General features: G+C 46.3%; 1 protein-coding gene across 4 annotated transcripts in view; it reads right to left on the reverse strand.

Moving 5' to 3' along the window:
• Window positions 1-19,557, reverse strand: part of LOC137433036 (signal peptide, CUB and EGF-like domain-containing protein 2) — a 398,204-nt gene that overhangs the window by 207,381 nt on the left and 171,266 nt on the right. For 2 of the 4 annotated variants that reach the window (XM_068125439.2, XM_068125440.2), the window contains exons 8-9: window positions 19,153-19,242; window positions 14,744-14,860 (exon numbers count right to left, since the gene is read on the reverse strand). In XM_068125439.2, the coding sequence (XP_067981540.1) occupies window positions 14,744-14,860; window positions 19,153-19,242 (207 nt within the window). The remainder of the gene's footprint in view (window positions 1-14,743; window positions 14,861-19,152; window positions 19,243-19,557) is intronic. The other 2 variants (XM_078783854.1, XM_068125442.2) reach the window with 1 other exon arrangement.

Raw genomic sequence — 19,557 nt, forward strand, 5'->3', positions numbered from 1 at the left:
GTGTTTTGAATTACTTGGTGGTGAGGTGTTTTGAATTACTTGGTGGTGAGGTGTTTTGAATTACTTGGTGGTGAGGTGTTTTGAATTAGTTGGTGGTGAGGTATTTTGAATTACGTGGTGGTGAGGTGTTTTGAAATACTTGGTGGTGAGGTGTTTTGAATTACTTGGTGGTGAGGTGTTTTGAATTACTTGGTGGTGAGGTGTTTTGAATTACTTGGTGGTGAGGTATTTTGAATTACGTGGTGGGGAGGTGTTTTAAATTACTTGGTGGTGAGGTGTTTTGAATTACTTGGTAGTGAGGTGTTTTGAATTACTTGGTGGTGAGGTATTTTGAATTACGTGGTGGTGAGGTGTTTTGAATTACTTGGTGGTGAGGTATTTTGAATTACTTGGTGGTGAGGTGTTTTGAATTACTTGGTGGTGAGGTGTTTTGAATTACTTGGTGGTGAGGTGTTTTGAATTACTTGGTGGTGAGGTGTTTTGAATTACTTGGTGGTGAGGTATTTTGAATTACGTGGTGGTGAGGTGTTTTGAATTACTTGGTGGTGAGGTATTTTGAATTACTTGGTGGTGAGGTATTTTGAATTACTTGGTGGTGAGGTAATTTGAATTACTTGGTGGTGAGGTGTTTTGAATTACTTGGTGGTGAGGTGTTTTGAATTACTTGGTGGTGAGGTGTTTTGAATTACTTGGTGGTGAGGTGTTTTGAATTAGTTGGTGGTGAGGTATTTTGAATTACGTGGTGGTGAGGTGTTTTGAAATACTTGGTGGTGAGGTGTTTTGAATTACTTGGTGGTGAGGTGTTTTGAATTACTTGGTGGTGAGGTGTTTTGAATTACTTGGTGGTGAGGTATTTTGAATTACGTGGTGGTGAGGTGTTTTGAATTACTTGGTGGTGAGGTGTTTTGAATTACTTGGTGGTGAGGTGTTTTGAATTACTTGGTGGTGAGGTATTTTGAATTACGTGGTGGTGAGGTGTTTTGAATTACTTGGTGGTGAGGTGTTTTGAATTACTTGGTGGTGAGGTGTTTTGAATTACTTGGTGGTGAGGTGTTTTGAATTACTTGGTGGTGAGGTGTTTTGAATTACTTGGTGGTGAGGTGTTTTGAATTACTTAGTGGTGAGGTATTTTGAATTACGTGGTGGTGAGGTGTTTTGAATTACTTGGTGGTGAGGTATTTTGAATTACTTGGTGGTGAGGTATTTTGAATTACTTGGTGGTGAGGTATTTTGAATTACTTGGTGGTGAGGTGTTTTGAATTACTTGGTGGTGAGGTGTTTTGAATTACTTGGTGGTGAGGTGTTTTGAATTACTTGGTGGTGAGGTGTTTTGAATTACTTGGTGGTGAGGTGTTTTGAATTAGTTGGTGGTGAGGTATTTTGAATTAGTTGGTGGTGAGGTATTTTGAATTACGTGGTGGTGAGGTGTTTTGAAATACTTGGTGGTGAGGTGTTTTGAATTACTTGGTGGTGAGGTGTTTTGAATTACTTGGTGGTGAGGTGTTTTGAATTACTTGGTGGTGAGGTATTTTGAATTACGTGGTGGTGAGGTGTTTTAAATTACTTGGTGGTGAGGTGTTTTGAATTACTTGGTGGTGAGGTGTTTTGAATTACTTGGTGGTGAGGTATTTTGAATTACGTGGTGGTGAGGTGTTTTGAATTACTTGGTGGTGAGGTATTTTGAATTACGTGGTGGTGAGGTGTTTTGAATTACTTAGTGGTGAGGTATTTTGAATTACGTGGTGGTGAGGTGTTTTGAATTACTTGGTGGTGAGGTATTTTGAATTACTTGGTGGTGAGGTGTTTTGAATTACTTGGTGGTGAGGTATTTTGAATTACGTGGTGGTGAGGTGTTTTAAATTACTTGGTGGTGAGGTGTTTTGAATTACGTGGTGGTGAGGTGTTTTGAATTACTTGGTGGTGAGGTGTTTTGAATTACTTGGTGGTGAGGTGTTTTGAATTACTTGGTGGTGAGGTGTTTTGAATTACTTGGTCGTGAGGTATTTTGAAATACTTGGTGGTGAGGTGTTTTGAATTACTTGGTGGTGAGGTGTTTTGAATTACTTGGTGGTGAGGTGTTTTGAATTACTTGGTGGTGAGGTATTTTGAATTACGTGGTGGTGAGGTGTTTTAAATTACTTGGTGGTGAGGTGTTTTGAATTACTTGGTGGTGAGGTATTTTGAATTACGTGGTGGTGAGGTGTTTTGAATTACTTGGTGGTGAGGTATTTTGAATTACTTGGTGGTGAGGTGTTTTGAATTACTTGGTGGTGAGGTGTTTTGAATTAGTTGGTGGTGAGGTGTTTTGAATTAGTTGGTGGTGAGGTGTTTTGAATTACTTGGTGGTGAGGTGTTTTGAATTACTTGGTGGTGAGGTGTTTTGAATTACTTGGTGGTGAGGTGTTTTGAATTACTTGGTGGTGAGGTATTTTGAATTACGTGGTGGTGAGGTGTTTTAAATTACTTGGTGGTGAGGTGTTTTGAATTACTTGGTGGTGAGGTGTTTTGAATTACTTGGTGGTGAGGTGTTTTGAATTACTTGGTGGTGAGGTATTTTGAATTACGTGGTCGTGACGTGTTTTGAATTACTTGGTGGTGAGGTATTTTGAATTACTTGGTGGTGAGGTGTTTTGAATTACTTGGTGGTGAGGTGTTTTGAATTACTTGGTGGTGAGGTATTTTGAATTACTTGGTGGTGAGGTATTTTGAATTACGTGGTGGTGAGGTGTTTTGAATTACTTGGTGGTGAGGTATTTTGAATTACTTGGTGGTGAGGTGTTTTGAATTACTTGGTGGTGAGGTGTTTTGAATTACTTGGTGGTGAGGTGTTTTGAATTACTTGGTGGTGAGGTGTTTTGAATTACTTGGTGGTGAGGTATTTTGAATTACGTGGTGGTGAGGTGTTTTGAATTACTTGGTGGTGAGGTATTTTGAATTACTTGGTGGTGAGGTATTTTGAATTACTTGGTGGTGAGGTAATTTGAATTACTTGGTGGTGAGGTGTTTTGAATTACTTGGTGGTGAGGTGTTTTGAATTACTTGGTGGTGAGGTGTTTTGAATTACTTGGTGGTGAGGTGTTTTGAATTAGTTGGTGGTGAGGTATTTTGAATTACGTGGTGGTGAGGTGTTTTGAAATACTTGGTGGTGAGGTGTTTTGAATTACTTGGTGGTGAGGTGTTTTGAATTACTTGGTGGTGAGGTGTTTTGAATTACTTGGTGGTGAGGTATTTTGAATTACGTGGTGGTGAGGTGTTTTGAATTACTTGGTGGTGAGGTGTTTTGAATTACTTGGTGGTGAGGTGTTTTGAATTACTTGGTGGTGAGGTATTTTGAATTACGTGGTGGTGAGGTGTTTTGAATTACTTGGTGGTGAGGTGTTTTGAATTACTTGGTGGTGAGGTGTTTTGAATTACTTGGTGGTGAGGTGTTTTGAATTACTTGGTGGTGAGGTGTTTTGAATTACTTGGTGGTGAGGTGTTTTGAATTACTTAGTGGTGAGGTATTTTGAATTACGTGGTGGTGAGGTGTTTTGAATTACTTGGTGGTGAGGTATTTTGAATTACTTGGTGGTGAGGTATTTTGAATTACTTGGTGGTGAGGTATTTTGAATTACTTGGTGGTGAGGTGTTTTGAATTACTTGGTGGTGAGGTGTTTTGAATTACTTGGTGGTGAGGTGTTTTGAATTACTTGGTGGTGAGGTGTTTTGAATTACTTGGTGGTGAGGTATTTTGAATTACGTGGTGGTGAGGTGTTTTGAATTACTTAGTGGTGAGGTATTTTGAATTACGTGGTGGTGAGGTGTTTTGAATTACTTGGTGGTGAGGTATTTTGAATTACTTGGTGGTGAGGTGTTTTGAATTACTTGGTGGTGAGGTGTTTTGAATTACTTGGTGGTGAGGTGTTTTGAATTACTTGGTGGTGAGGTATTTTGAATTACTTGGTGGTGAGGTATTTTGAATTACGTGGTGGTGAGGTGTTTTGAATTACTTAGTGGTGAGGTATTTTGAATTACGTGGTGGTGAGGTGTTTTGAATTACTTGGTGGTGAGGTATTTTGAATTACTTGGTGGTGAGGTGTTTTGAATTACTTGGTGGTGAGGTATTTTGAATTACGTGGTGGTGAGGTGTTTTAAATTACTTGGTGGTGAGGTGTTTTGAATTACGTGGTGGTGAGGTGTTTTGAATTACTTGGTGGTGAGGTGTTTTGAATTACTTGGTGGTGAGGTGTTTTGAATTACTTGGTGGTGAGGTGTTTTGAATTACTTGGTCGTGAGGTATTTTGAAATACTTGGTGGTGAGGTGTTTTGAATTACTTGGTGGTGAGGTGTTTTGAATTACTTGGTGGTGAGGTGTTTTGAATTACTTGGTGGTGAGGTATTTTGAATTACGTGGTGGTGAGGTGTTTTAAATTACTTGGTGGTGAGGTGTTTTGAATTACTTGGTGGTGAGGTATTTTGAATTACGTGGTGGTGAGGTGTTTTGAATTACTTGGTGGTGAGGTATTTTGAATTACTTGGTGGTGAGGTGTTTTGAATTACTTGGTGGTGAGGTGTTTTGAATTAGTTGGTGGTGAGGTGTTTTGAATTACTTGGTGGTGAGGTGTTTTGAATTACTTGGTGGTGAGGTGTTTTGAATTACTTGGTGGTGAGGTGTTTTGAATTACTTGGTGGTGAGGTATTTTGAATTACGTGGTGGTGAGGTGTTTTAAATTACTTGGTGGTGAGGTGTTTTGAATTACTTGGTGGTGAGGTGTTTTGAATTACTTGGTGGTGAGGTGTTTTGAATTACTTGGTGGTGAGGTATTTTGAATTACGTGGTCGTGACGTGTTTTGAATTACTTGGTGGTGAGGTATTTTGAATTACTTGGTGGTGAGGTGTTTTGAATTACTTGGTGGTGAGGTGTTTTGAATTACTTGGTGGTGAGGTATTTTGAATTACGTGGTGGTGAGGTGTTTTGAATTACTTGGTGGTGAGGTATTTTGAATTACTTGGTGGTGAGGTATTTTGAATTACTTGGTGGTGAGGTATTATGAATTACTTGGTGGTGAGGTGTTTTGAATTACTTGGTGGTGAGGTGTTTTGAATTACTTGGTGGTGAGGTGTTTTGAATTACTTGGTGGTGAGGTATTTTGAATTACGTGGTGGTGAGGTGTTTTGAAATACTTGGTGGTGAGGTGTTTTGAATTACTTGGTGGTGAGGTGTTTTGAATTACGTGGTGGTGAGGTGTTTTGAAATACTTGGTGGTGAGGTGTTTTGAATTACTTGGTGGTGAGGTGTTTTGAATTACTTGGTGGTGAGGTGTTTTGAATTACTTGGTGGTGAGGTGTTTTGAATTACTTGGTGGTGAGGTGTTTTGAATTACATGGTGGTGAGGTGTTTTGAAATACTTGGTGGTGAGGTGTTTTGAATTACTTGGTGGTGAGGTGTTTTGAATTACTTGGTGGTGAGGTGTTTTGAATTACTTGGTGGTGAGGTGTTTTGAATTACTTGGTGGTGAGGTGTTTTGAATTACTTGGTGGTGAGGTGTTTTGAATTACTTGGTGGTGAGGTGTAATCGTCCCAAACTTCCAGTCTGCACCTACCCCTCCCCTATGTATGTGCTGAGGGGTTCTTTTTTGAATTGTTTTTTCTTAACCTAAATCTTCAACCTAAATTGCCTATAAAAATGTAATATCACAAACACAACAAATACATTTGTGCAAAGTAATTGTTTGTATTATGATTGGTGTAAATCATGACAACACAGCAACTCTGGTACAGTCATTATCCTCAGCTAAAATAAGCCCGTCCCTCAGTAACGACGCTTGGTGAGGCGAGCGCAGCGAGCCGAGCCAAGCTAGTATATATATATATATGTGTGTGTGTGTGTGTGTGTGTGTGTGTGTGTGTGTGTGTGTGTGTGTGTGTGTGTGTGTGTGTGTGTGTGTGTGTGTGTGTGTGTGTCAAGGACAAATTGATTTGGCTTTGGTGAAGACGGATTCTATAACTTTGTAAGTGATTCTTCACAATTGAGAGATGGGGCCAAACATGATAAATAGCACGATATTTCAAAAAGTTGTTGACGAGTTATGACAAAACTTGGTGGATGAGCTGGGTAGTTGACAGAGGCTTGAGAGACTCCGTTTCTAACAAAGGATTGTTGCATAAGAATTAGGACGACTCGACGAGCGTTTTTCTTTGAGACAGACAGGGCATGAATATGGGATTAATAGGGTCAGAAATTATTGCTCAATGATGAGGGTCAGTTTTGGACTCGCCCTCTCCACCAAACATCAGTGTTTGTTGTGGACATGGCCTTCCTGTCGCTGGGATGTGTGTTGGCACGTTGTGGGTTTGTGTACAAAATACAACAAAGGGTTGACCGTAGAAGACAAAAAGACATTCAATGTGGAGCAGGAGAGCCGTTTGGTCTTTCGATCTGAGCATGTAGCTCACAAAACTGAGATCCGAGGCTCATCCCATTTAGTGTGTTCATTTGTTAATTGTCTTCCGATGTTCTTTATAATTACCATTGTAGCGGCTGCCGATGAGTTTTCACAATCGCCTTGCACCTATCAAGGACGCGGAGCGATCACCGATCACCATGCCGGGCTCGTCCAGGACGCCCAGGCTCGCCCTCAACTTGCCAGGCCGCAGCCAGGACGCTGGGCCACGCCCCCTGGCGCCGGGCCTGGGCAAACCCCCTGGCGGAATAGATATATATTGCTGACTGATAAACGGTTTTTCAGAGTGCCTGAGTGTTTGATTTCATTAAAGCAACTCAGATGAATTCTAGCTTTTTGTCGCGTCCATTCTTCCGATCGACGTGGGAGCCCCGGCTCCTTCATTGGTGACCTATCGACATGGACACGGCAGTCGCCCTTAAACTGCCTACCTTCTGGGAGGCTCACACGGCGGTTTGGTTCGCACAGGCGGAGTCCCTGTTCGCCCTGCGAGGCATCACGGCCGACGACACCCGCTTCCACCATGTGGTAGCTGCGCTCGGGTCGGTTACCGCGGCCCGCGCCCTGAGCCTCCTCGAAAGCCCGCCAGCCGCTGACAAATACGGCGCGATTAAGAAGCTGCTCCTCGATGCTTTCGCCCTCCCATCGGCGGAACGCGCACGGCGCCTGCTCGATCTGCCTGAGCTCGGCGACACGCGCCCTTCCGAGCGCATGGACTACATGCTTTCACTGCTCGGCGAGCACTCTCCGGCATTCCTGTTCCGGGAGCTGTTCTTCCGTCAGCTGCCTAACCCGGTACGCCTCGCCCTGGCAAGCACGACGATCACAGATCCCCGGGCCCTTGCCAGAGAAGCCGACAAGATCTCCGCCGCAGGACAGCGCATCGTAGCGGCGACATGGGACCCACCGCCGTCCGACGCAACACCCAGGGCGCCCGAGCACCCGGCACGGTCGACGGCCGAACTGCCGATGCCATTGGCGGCCGCTCTACTGAGCCGACCACCTCCGGCACGACGACCGAGGCCTCCACCTGACCAAGCGTGGTGTTACTATCATGCCAGGTTCGGACAGAAGGCCCGGACATGCCGACCCCCGTGCACCTTCGGCAGGCCGGGAAACGGCCGGGCCGGCGTTCATTACCAGCCATGAGCGCCGGCCACACGGGCAACTTACTGTTCATCACGGATAAAGCGTCCGGACGGCGCTTCCTGTGCGACACCGGCGCCCAACTGAGCGTCATACCCGCCTCTGACCAGGACAGGCAATCCGCGGTTTGCGGCCCCTCCTTAGTTGCGGCCAACGGATCGACTATCCGCACCTTCGGCCCGCGCAACGTCACCCTCTGCTTCGGCGGCCAACGCTTTGCTTGGACGTTTGTAACCGCCAACGTGCCCGTGGCTCTGCTAGGCGCCGACTTCCTCTGCGCACACGGACTGCTGGTGGACGTCCAACGGCGTCGTTTAATCAACGCTGAAACCTTCAGCTCCCTGGTATGCACATTGAGCAGCTCCGCGCCGACCGAGCTGGCATGCGCCGTCCCGGCGGCGAACGAGTTTGCTCGCCTGCTCACGGAGTTCCCGGCCCTCACGCGGCCGACGTTTTCGGCCGTCGCAGTACGGCATGGGATCGAGCACCACATACCAACCACGGGCCCGCCGGTCTACGCCAGGGCCCGCCGCCTCGACCCAGCCAAGCTCGCCGTAGCGAAGGCCGAATTCGACGCGTTGGAGCACCTCGGCATCGTGCGGCGCTCCGATAGCGCGTGGGCCTCGCCACTGCACATCGTGCCAAAGCCGGGGGGTGGATGGCGCCCGTGTGGCGACTACCGCCGTCTCAATGACGCTACCACCCCCGACAGGTACCCGATCCCGCATATCCAAGACTTCTCCGCCCGTCTGGCGGGACGGGTCATTTTTTCGAAAATTGACCTCATACGGGGATATCACCAGGTACCTGTCAGGGCGGCCGACGTCCCTAAAACGGCAGTCATCACGCCGTTCGGCTTATTCGAATTCTTGCGGATGCCGTTTGGTCTCAAGAACGCGGCTCAGGCGTTCCAGCGCTTGATGGACGGCGTGCTGCGTGACCTGCCGTTCCTTTTCGTTTACCTGGACGACATCCTCGTCGCCAGCACGTCCCGGGCCGAGCACCTCCTCCACCTCCGGACACTGTTCGAGCGCCTCAGCGAGCACGGCCTCATCGTCAACCCGGCCAAATGCCACTTCGGCACGACGGCCGTTGATTTTTTGGGCCATCACATCACCAAGAACGGGGCCGTGCCGCTGCCAACCAAGGTCGAGGCCATCACCACGTTCCCGCGTCCCCGCACCATAAAGGCCCTGCAGGAATTCCTGGGAATGGTGAATTTTTATCACCGCTTCGTGCCCCGCGCTGCTCAGCTTATGCGGCCCCTCTACGAAGCCCTCCGGGGCATGCCGGCCAAGCACGACATCGCCTGGTCCGCAGCAATGGATGCGGGCTTCCAAGGCTCAAAGCGGGCCCTCGCCGACGCAACACTGCTCGCTCACCCGGTGCTCAACGCTCCCATCGCCCTCACCACGGATGCCTCCGACTACGCGGTGGGCGCCGTACATGAGCAATGGGTGAACGGGGTTTGGCAGCCACTCGCTTTTTTCAGCCAGCAGCTCCGGCCGAACGAGCTCAAATACAGCACGTTTGACCGGGAGCTCCTCGGTCTACACCTGGCCGTCCGCCATTTCCGCCACCTCCTGGAGGGCCGACCTTTCACGGCGTTCGTCGACCACAAGCCGTTGGTTTACGCCATGGCCAAGGTCACGGAGCCATGGTCGGCCCGCCAACAGCGCCACCTCTCCGCCGTGTCGGAGTTTACCACGGACATCCGGCACGTCGCCGGCAAAAACAACGCCGTGGCCGACTGTCTTTCCCGGGCCAGCGCGAACGCGGTCCACCTGGGCGTGGATTTTGCGCTTATGGCGGCGGACCAAACCACCGACACCACGGTGCAAGCCCTCCGGGTGGCGGACACGGGCCTCCGCCTGGCCGACATCCCCTGCGCGGACACTGTCCTGCTCTGCGACGTCTCCCAAGGCCAGCCTCGCCCCATCGTGCCCGTCGCCTGGCAACGCCGCATCTTCGCCTCCCTCCACGGTCTTTCCCACCCGGGCCGGAAAGCTTCCCAGAAGCTGGTGTCGGCGCGTTTCGTCTGGCACGGCCTTCGTCGGGACGTCCGCGATTGGACCAGCGCCTGCACGGCCTGCCAACGGGCCAAGGTCCACCGACACACCCAGGCCCCGCTGGCACCTTTCACCGTGCCCGAACGACGTTTCGACCACGTCAACGTGGATCTGGTGGGCCCCCTCCCCCCGTCACGGGGGTTCACACACCTGCTCACCATGGTGGACAGGACCACCAGGTGGCCGGAGGCCGTTCCCCTCGTCTCCACCACCACCGCCGACGTGGCGCAGGCTTTCATCGCCACCTGGGTCGCCCGCTTCGGCGCACCGGCGGACATCTCGTCAGACCGCGGTCCACAGTTCACCTCCGAGCTGTGGGGCGCGGTCGCCCGCAACCTGGGGATCAAGCTCCACCATACTACGGCCTACCACCCCCAAGCAAACGGGTTGTGCGAGCGATTCCACCGCTCCATGAAGGCCGCGCTCATGGCCGGCCTTCAAGACGTCGGGTGGGCCGACCGGCTGCCGTGGGTCCTTTTGGGCCTTCGCACGGCCCCCAAGGAGGACCTCCAGGCATCCACCGCCGAGCTTGTCTATGGCCAGGTGCTACGCGTCCCGGGCGAATTTGTGCCCGACGCTACCAGTCCCTGGTCCGCAGCTCACCAGCGCTCGGACCTCCAGGAGGCCGCCCGACGGTTTGCCCCCGTGCCAACATCCCACCACGGTGACCCCCAGTCCTACGTTCCCCCAGCACTCCGCACAGCGGAGTATGTTTTTGTGCGTCACGACGCACATCGGTGGCCACTCCAGCCGCCGTACGACGGGCCCTTCCGGGTGCTGCGACGGGACGACAAGTCGTTCGTCATCGACATCGGCGGCAGGTCGGACCGGATTGCTGTGGACCGCCTCAAGCCGGCGCACGTGGACGTCGACCACCCACCACGGGTGGCCCTTCCGCCGCGGCGAGGCCGTCCCCCGTCCACGGTGCCCCCCACTCGACCGCCCACCACCTCACCGGACCCCCTCCCACGACCCGCCAGGGGTCGCTTCGGCCGGGTCATCAGGACCCCCCTCAAATTGACCCTGCCGGTGCAAGTCGATTCTGGGGGGACGTGTGTAGCGGCTGCCGCTGAGTTTTCACAATCGCCTTGCACCTATCAAGGACGCGGAGCGATCACCATGCCGGGCTCGTCCAGGACGCCCAGGCTCGCCCTCAACTTGCCAGGCCGCAGCCAGGACGCTGGGCCACGCCCCCTGGCGCCGGGCCTGGGCAAACCCCCTGGCGGAATAGATATATATTGCTGACTGATAAACGGTTTTTCAGAGTGCCTGAGTGTTTGATTTCATTAAAGCAACTCAGATGAATTCTAGCTTTTTGTCGCGTCCATTCTTCCGATCGACGTGGGAGCCCCGGCTCCTTCACCATAATGTTAAAAAGACAATGATGCCTACCCAAATCCTCTGTGTTGGCTGGACTCTTGTTGCATGGAAGGAGATAAGTTATGCCTTCCAAATTGGTGCAGGCTTGATTATTTTACTTCTTCTTTTCCCTTTTTTCTTTCCACCCTTTGACATTTGGGGAAGGCAGGCCCCCATGATTCGCCCCAGATCTGCCGGTGAGTTCTTCATTCTACTTATGGGCACATTGACTTTTTTCATTATTCTTGGATTAGTCTTGGATTGGGGCAATACGTGTCACTTTAGAAGCACATGGGAAGCAAACAATAATAAAATTTTTTTGCAGAAGAGTACTGTATCTACAGAAGAGATACCAGTTGAACAAAACATGTTGAACGTTAAAAAAAAAAAAAGTTGAACAAACGTTTTTTTTCTTGTCAACAGAGTCAAGGGTCGTGGAAGAGCTAGAACACTTAACGGATCAGTACGCAACGGAAAAGGAACAGTAGCGATTGGAGGGGGGGGGGGGGGCAACCAATAGCAAGGTTGAAGGATGAAGCAAAGGTAGACTTGGGCAAATAATGGGTGTGTGAGGAATAAGGGGTAGGGAAGGACACATGGGGTGGACCAGATGAATATGGAAGCAAACACTCAGGAAGGAAAAACTGAAAATTTGTAAGGAGGTGGAATTGGGAGTGGAAGTGGGATTGGTGGAGGGCGGTTATTGAGGGTAGAAAATATCATGGTTTGGATGGAGATAATCTGAGATGGTGGTGAACAGCTGTCCAGAAGACCTGGAGGGAAGGATGAGATTGAAGAGGACATGGAAGTTGGTTCCACAGGCAGGAAAAAAAAAGAGGAAGAAATGAGTGGCGGTGAGCAGTGATTCTAGATTTTGGGATTTGCACCAGAAGGGGGATGATGTTGGACCGCATGCACCTTGCAGGTACCTGTGAACTGAGCAAGTTTGCTCAAGAACTGAGCAAGCAAACTATGGTTTGCTCAAGAAAGATCATGCTGAAAGTGAGACCCAGGAGTTTGAGAGACTGAACTTGCTCAAGGGAATTGTTAAGGAAGTACAGTAGAATCGAGGGTTTGCCACCGGGTCCTTTCAGAGAGACAGAGAGAGACAGTGAGGGCGTGAGATTTGTCAGGATAGAAAGATATATTCCAAGTGTTTGACCAGGTTGTGATTTTATCAAGGTCTGAAGATAGGGAAGAGGCTGCCATATCCGCCTATCTGAAGGATAAGAGGTGTCACGGCAGATGGTGGAGTCGTCAGCAAATCGATAAATGGTTAGTCATCACCAAACTGTTGTGCCATACAGTCCCATTGTGATGGAAATATCAAGACCTGGGACTTTTCATTATTGTATGACAAACGTGATTACATGTCACCAAGCATTTAAGGAAAGATAGTGGTTGAAGAGCTGAGACATTGGTTAGAAAGGAAGTTGGTTTCTGACAAACCATATGGTGACCGCAGAGCACTTGTTTCGGTCGTTATGGAAAAACAAGGTGTCAGAGGATGAGAAATCCTTTCAAATGTCTTAGAAACATTTTTCTCCTAACTCGACTTCATGCAACTTGAAAGAAGGGTCGGAGAGATTCAGCCAGACAGGGTTATTTGGCAATAAAAAGAAAGAGAAGCTACTTGTAGAAGCCGAGCGAGGAGTTAATGGCAGAACCGGATGAGAAGCTTCACCTCTCTTTGTGAAAGAGAGAGCATTTTGAGGCCATGAGCTTGTGCAGCTCCCCAAAGACTGCCAGTAAAACAGACGTCTTCAGTTCGAAAAGATCAGGTGATCCCCACAGGAACAGAAGAAGCTGGGCAGGAAAGATCGATGACAGAAAGTTCAACATGGCTGCCCATTTGCTGACAGCAAAGTTGTAAAGTTGACTTACCTGGTGGTGCAGCCACGTCATAGAAAGCTTAAATTTCTCTACACACGTCTGAGGTTGCTGTTCCATCTCCCAACTCGTCAGTATGATGATATTTAAATATATTACACAATATTACTTCTACTCATAAATGACGTAACTACCGTAGGCTGATCATCACCGCAACAACCTTTCATGTTTCACTGAAAGTAATCCAATTTTAGCATTTCACATTGCAACTTAGAAGCAGTTTTGTTAATAAAACAATGAAACTAAGAGGGTGAAGACAACCAGTGAAAGAATGGGAAGACTTTGAGTTCATTACGGTTGATGGACGACAGCTCCATACGAACCGTTTCATGGGAATAAAACGTCCCTGCTCGCTTTAGTTTCTCCTCATTGGTGTATCGTCCTGAGGACGAGGCTCATTTAGGAGCTCGCACGCATCACGTAAAATAGCGGGACATTGGCACAATGGATATACAAGACCTGGGATTCTAAATTGGGAAAATGCATCATGAAAAGAGTTTGCAGGCCATGCATTGAAAACTATATATCTTACTATTTGGCTTTAAATAAGTTACCTAAGAAGGAGGCCATTAGAAAGAGGCCACTTCCAACACATGGGGAGGCCATTAGGCCCATCAGCAAGTCTGCGCAGTGGAATGCCAACCTATGGTCATTTGTCCGTCCTTTATCCTTTTAAAATGCTGAGCATCCAGCAAGGAAGCAGCACGTTCCATATTGTATGACTTGGCTGGGAGTGGAACGGCCGACTCCCCAGACTCGGAATGGACGCTCTGAACATTACGCCACAGAGTCTGGTTAATCTGTCATCATTTAATATAGGTTTCTTTCCAGTGATAGTTTCTAAGTATATTTTAAAACCTTCCTGTGGTCACTTCCTGCTTTGTGGACGTACAATAGTTGTGGATGAGTGAGGCAGGTTACTTTAACGCACAACATGCTGGTCTACCAATGATGTTTCGTTTAGCTTATGCAGGTCCTTACATATTAGCTGAGTGATTGCACAAGGAAGGTTTTTCTGCATTTGCATCACATGCTCACTCAGTAGCACTTTCCATTAAAATCAAAGCTTCTCATCTCATTGAGAACTACTCATCTAGCTGCGCAACACACACACACACTGCGCAACACACACACACATCTCATTGAGAACTACTCATCTAGCTGCGCAACACACACAAGTACATTAAAATTACTGTGAGAAACCTGGCCGTGGAATGAAAGCTCCATTGTAAGATAAATAAATATATGAAATAGAGTGGAGTTCCTAAACTTTTCCGTGCCTTTTTGCGATGACACAGAGCAGAACAAACAGACTGCGCCTTACTCATTCACCGGCCCAAGCTGTTCACGGCCCACAGGGATTACTATAACATGCTCTAGACCATTTCTAAACAACCTTTCGAGCCGCTGCTGTTGTCTGCCGGAAAGGGACACGTCGCCTTGAGAAAGGGCATGCGCAAACAGATGGTTATTGAAGTCATCCGCAAACCACAATCCTTAGGTTATAAAAATGAACTCACAAGCACTTAAAGGCTGAAAAATAAATGATGCCGGATTACTCAAGACTAATGAACAATAATAAACATCGCATTTACGACTCAAGTATTGTAGCTTTAGCTTAGTCAAAGCAAAACCTGTGACGAGGAAACACATGCAAGGCAACAGCATAAATATTGTGCACTTCTTGGTGTTTTCTCCCACTTCCCCCTGTTTACCCATTGGCCTGAAAATCGTGACGTTTCGTTAATCGACAGTACCGTAACCATAGCAACCCGTTAACAAACACAGCGTCACAATAGCATTGCAATCACGCAGTTATGACACTTGACCTCACCTTTGCAGGTCTTGCCATCAGCCTGCAAGGTGAAACCGGCAGGACAGCTGCAGTGAACGCCCGTCGAGGTGTCCTTGCAAGTGCGGTCACAGCCACCGTTATTGATGGCGCAGGTCTCTGCCAGGAGTGGAGGGAGCCACCTTAGTGGGCTGAGGCAGGGCTCATGGGAAAAGAGCCCAATTTGCAGAGATGGTGTATCAAAGCATTCACCATTCAATGTTAGTGTTTGTTTGTTATTTTCCGAGTTCCGGGCGTAATTTCAAACCCGTGGCTCAAGGAGAAATTGCTTCGACAACTAAAAATCCAAAATCGACTAAAAATCAATTCCAGAATATATTGGCTTGTATTCACATTTCGGTTCAAAACTACATTGCAAATGGCTTTTTAAAATCAGTTGATCATGCAAAACAAAACATCTTTCTGAAAGCTTTTCAACATTAGCACAAAACACAATAAACACATGCAAGACTTTCCTCGCGACAATTTGGTCGTGCAATAGCACCAATAATACATTTACCTTGCACCTTCCGTGCGAAGCTGCTAAGCGCAAGATTGGCTGATGAGAAAAAAGACCAATATTAAAATATTAAAGAGAGGCCTAATTATAAAACTGAGAATTACTACACCTGGCGATTCCAAAAAGTTTTTTGTTTTATTAATTCTTTTTTATTTTCATAAAATGCAATCTCAGTGAAATTCAAAATAATGTCTGCCAAGGCAAACGTATGTCTTTTCCACAAAAGGCTGTGGAGCACACACACAACGTTGCGCCTTGTTTGAATTACATACATTTGTTGGCAAGACAAGCCAAGGTCTGCCAATGTGGAAATTACCGGTTGCATTTGGTGCGTCATGCCTTTCATTCTGTATATGGGTGAAAAATGACAAAAATATATATATATGATGATCAATCAGATCTAGTATTTCTCAGTTTTTCTTAAAAGTTGATTTTGTTTTGCTTTGAAGCCCTCGTTCGGACAATGGTTTCAGTTGGCACTTTATATCTTCCATCTCTGTCTGCATTTGAGGATCTAGACTACATCTCTGAGGATCCTTTCATCGGTTTTCATTCCTTTGAGAGTATAGTCACAATGCAGCTCCATCTTGACACTCTCAAACACCCTCAATCATCTCGCTGCCTTCGTACAATACCAATTTTATGAAGTTATAATTCTCATTCGAAGGCTATGACTCAAAGGTTAAAAGCATACCTTCTAATATAAGAGTACGAGGGACTCATATAGCTTAAGTATGACATACATTCCGCCAAAAATGATCATTTTCTGTTGATTATGCAAGGGGAAATGCCTGCCTTCTTTAAAGTTAACCCTTTGTTTGCTTGGCTTTGGAAGACCTTCAACCTCCTATGACATTGGACAAAACAAAGGAGCACTGTTTGGGAATTCAGTACCACACCACTAAATGAAACAACGAAAACAGCTCAAGATCAGAAATTACTGAGGTGCGGCCAGTCCCTGAGTGTGCTACAAGTCAATAATGACAAGCAAAGGAAATATCTGCTATGTTGCTAAGAAACTAACGACCTTGGCCTAAATGGAGTCAGCGATGCGATAGCATTCCTCAATGAAGACCACCAATGGCTGCACGGAGTCATAAGATGTAGGCCAAGGCAGTCCAGGAATTTGAAGGAACACTGCACGATTTGCTAAATGCCTCAGTATACTGCAAACCGCAATGACAGTGGTCCAGTGAAACCACTTTCATATTCTACGCACGGAGCTGTTAAATTTTTTTCCTGTACCCCTGTCTGCAGATGACACAGACTACTTACTAGCTGTGGCTTACAGGAAAAGGACGACATTTTATAATGTCACTAACGAGTCCAGAATTTGCGCGCCAAGTGAAAAAGACCAATGGGGTATTGACATTAATTTTTAACCATCCAGGTGGTCATCTATTTATTATGTACACCAATATGGTGTAATTTTTGACCCCTCTATCCACTTCTTCCTCGTATGGCCCCCTACATGATGCTTATCATACCCTCCCAATACCTACCAACCTCGTTTAGATCTTTACTAAGAGCCATGCTTCGATCCCTGCCCTCTCTTCTCTTTCCTGTCTTCCACTTGCTCAATCCTTCGATGAATTTTAATTTCATCATTTTGTGCCCCACTCCACCCATATTATATATATATATATATATATATATGGCTTGTATAACTTTTATATCTTTTTTTAAGCCAGTTACTGTGTATAGATCGTTTTCAGGCTCAGTTAATTGTTCTGATCACTGGATGCTTATCACTGATCACTGGATGAAAAAACAAACTTGTAAAATCGAATTAACAAAATGAACCAGTGATGGCTGAGTGATGAGGAGACTGGGCTAGTTGGTGCACCAGAGATTGTTCGTTTCAAATACAGCTTAAAGCAGTAGTAGTAAAGACTTGGACTCTGAGCTGCCCTAAATAAAGATAATTTCAGGGGAATTATCATGTTTGTAATAGATTTTATTAAATTAAAAAAAACCCAGTTGGCTCATCAATGACCTCAAAGGAGTGAGGAATCTGCCTGACCCCCCTCTTACCCAATTCAAACTCCCCATTCCTCCCCAGTCTGTTCAACATGTAACGGCAGCCGCAGCCCATATGTTGACTTTTAATACTCTCAGGACATCTCGGAGATGGGCGCTTAAAGTGCAACATTTGCAAACTGCGGCACTGTCTAATCATCTTCAAAATGGACCATAAATAAAACGATGCACCTGCATTTTTGGCTGTGCACTGGTCCTACACATGACAAAAACCCTAAAGAAATCACAAAGCACCTGAGCTACATCATTCTAATGTATCAAAACCCTGCTAATAACATTAAAAAGTTCAGAGTATCAAAACGATGTAAATCTAAATTCCATCCAGTGTGTTGGTTTCCAATGTTTCTCTAAACCTGCCTTTTTACCACGCCTATCTGTAAATCCTTTAACAGTGGAACACAAAAAGCTTGGGGTAAGCTGCATAAGAGCATGGCATTCACCACTTTTCACTCTTTACTTACCGTGACTGCAAGTGTGGCGGAAAAAGAAAAAAAGGAAAAAGCAAGGTACTAATTTGAGGTACACATTCTGTAGAGCTATACCTTTTTCATTCGTGGGAACGATCGGACACCTCTATTTATAAAAACGTTTCATTTCGACAATGCCACGTCGATAGATCTTCCCAAATGACGCGGACATTCTTAGAGTGGTGCAACTCCTCAACAGGTGGTAGGAGCATTTCCATGAACGGGAATATGAATCTGCATCAGTATACTCTTGCCATCAAGTCGAGTGGTCTTCTTTTGTGACTTGTGTAATGCTATGTCAATCATGCCAACTGCCAGGAAGATGGCAGCAAGTAGCAAGACGATGAGGGAGCACTTGACGATAGATAATCTTAGGTCAACCACTTCACAAGACACATCATTGCTTTTCAGTCTGACTATATGGTGGATAGGGACCGGAGCTGTCTCTCCTGAATCATCTCTTTTCCTCTACAGATTCAGTGTTTGCTTAGCCTCCGAGAAGCCGCTTATCCTCCTGTGCCATGCTTCATCATGATCTCTCATTCGCTGGCTCTTAATGCCTACTTCTTTCTGTCATTCTTGGTAAAAGGGGAGGGAGGGTGGGAAAGGGGATGTGGTTCTGACTTTACTATTTATCAGCAAATCTTCCTGTCCTCTTTCCCAGAATTGCAGATAGTATCATAGGTACGACTTCGTGTCTACTGTAAATTGGCTTCCAGTTTCTATGACATTATTGTCCTGTTAATCCTCTTCCTCAATTGTTGTTTCCAAGACAATATATTTTTCTTGTATTTTTATATCCTGATGATAATAACTGCTCGTCACTGCGGCAGTGCTTCAAGAAACCTTATTGTATGTGCCATTTTATTTATGTTGTGCTTTATGCATTTTGGTTGCCATTTATATCTACTTGTTTGTTGTATCTGCAAATTTTTCTGTGGTTAAATAAAACGTAGACAGATGACTTAACTTCATTCTTTGTTAGCTCCGAAATGCTCTGCAGTGATTTTATTAACAATAAATTGTATCCAAATTTTTGTAAGAGTAGAAACAGACATTACATAGTTTGAACCTTTAGTATGAAATACTACAACAAAGCTTTTGATGAATAAAGAAGTGATAAGTATTTTGTTACTTTTTGCAAAGACAAAAATATTTCAATGATATATATGGAATAGTAACAGACAAAAACTTCAGAATTGTCAGCTCAAGCATAGTGATTGTGTTGAGGATGCCACTTTTGTACAAAAGGAATGTACTTGCGTGTGGAACCCCCAGCACTGAGACAAGAAGATAAGAAGCGAGAAGAAAAAGGAAAAGTAAAGAGGACATTGCGGATATTTGGGTCAGGGCCTGTCGCTTTATGGGTGCAGGCCTGTCTTTACCCATGAGCAGCCGGCGAGTCGCTCTCTTGTCCACATCAGAAAGTGAAGTGGCATTGGGTTCAGGGATCTCAATTGCAGTCAGACGCCTTTCTACAACAAAAAAACAAACAAATGCCAGCACAGCCGTTAGCCGGAAATCTCGGAAGCCGTAGCGAACGGCATACGCTGGATCCTTCGTTACAAACTGGCTGTCACTGGTAAATTGGAATGCTGTGAGCAAACAATTTTAGTACATGTAGCAGCTAGGGTTTTGTTAATTTTCCCCATGAGACATGAAAAGGACGTGTCAGTCTGTATTCCAGGGAGAATATGAGAGAAGAGACATGGTTATTGGAACGAAATACCCACTTGCTTCTACTGATGTTTTTAATTTATTCATTTAATTTATTTTTGGAAAGCAGCATG

The sequence above is a fragment of the Myxine glutinosa genome, chromosome 8 (assembly GCF_964187855.1).
Source record: "Myxine glutinosa chromosome 8, kmMyxGlut1.1, whole genome shotgun sequence".
Taxonomy (NCBI): Eukaryota; Metazoa; Chordata; class Myxini; order Myxiniformes; family Myxinidae; genus Myxine; species Myxine glutinosa.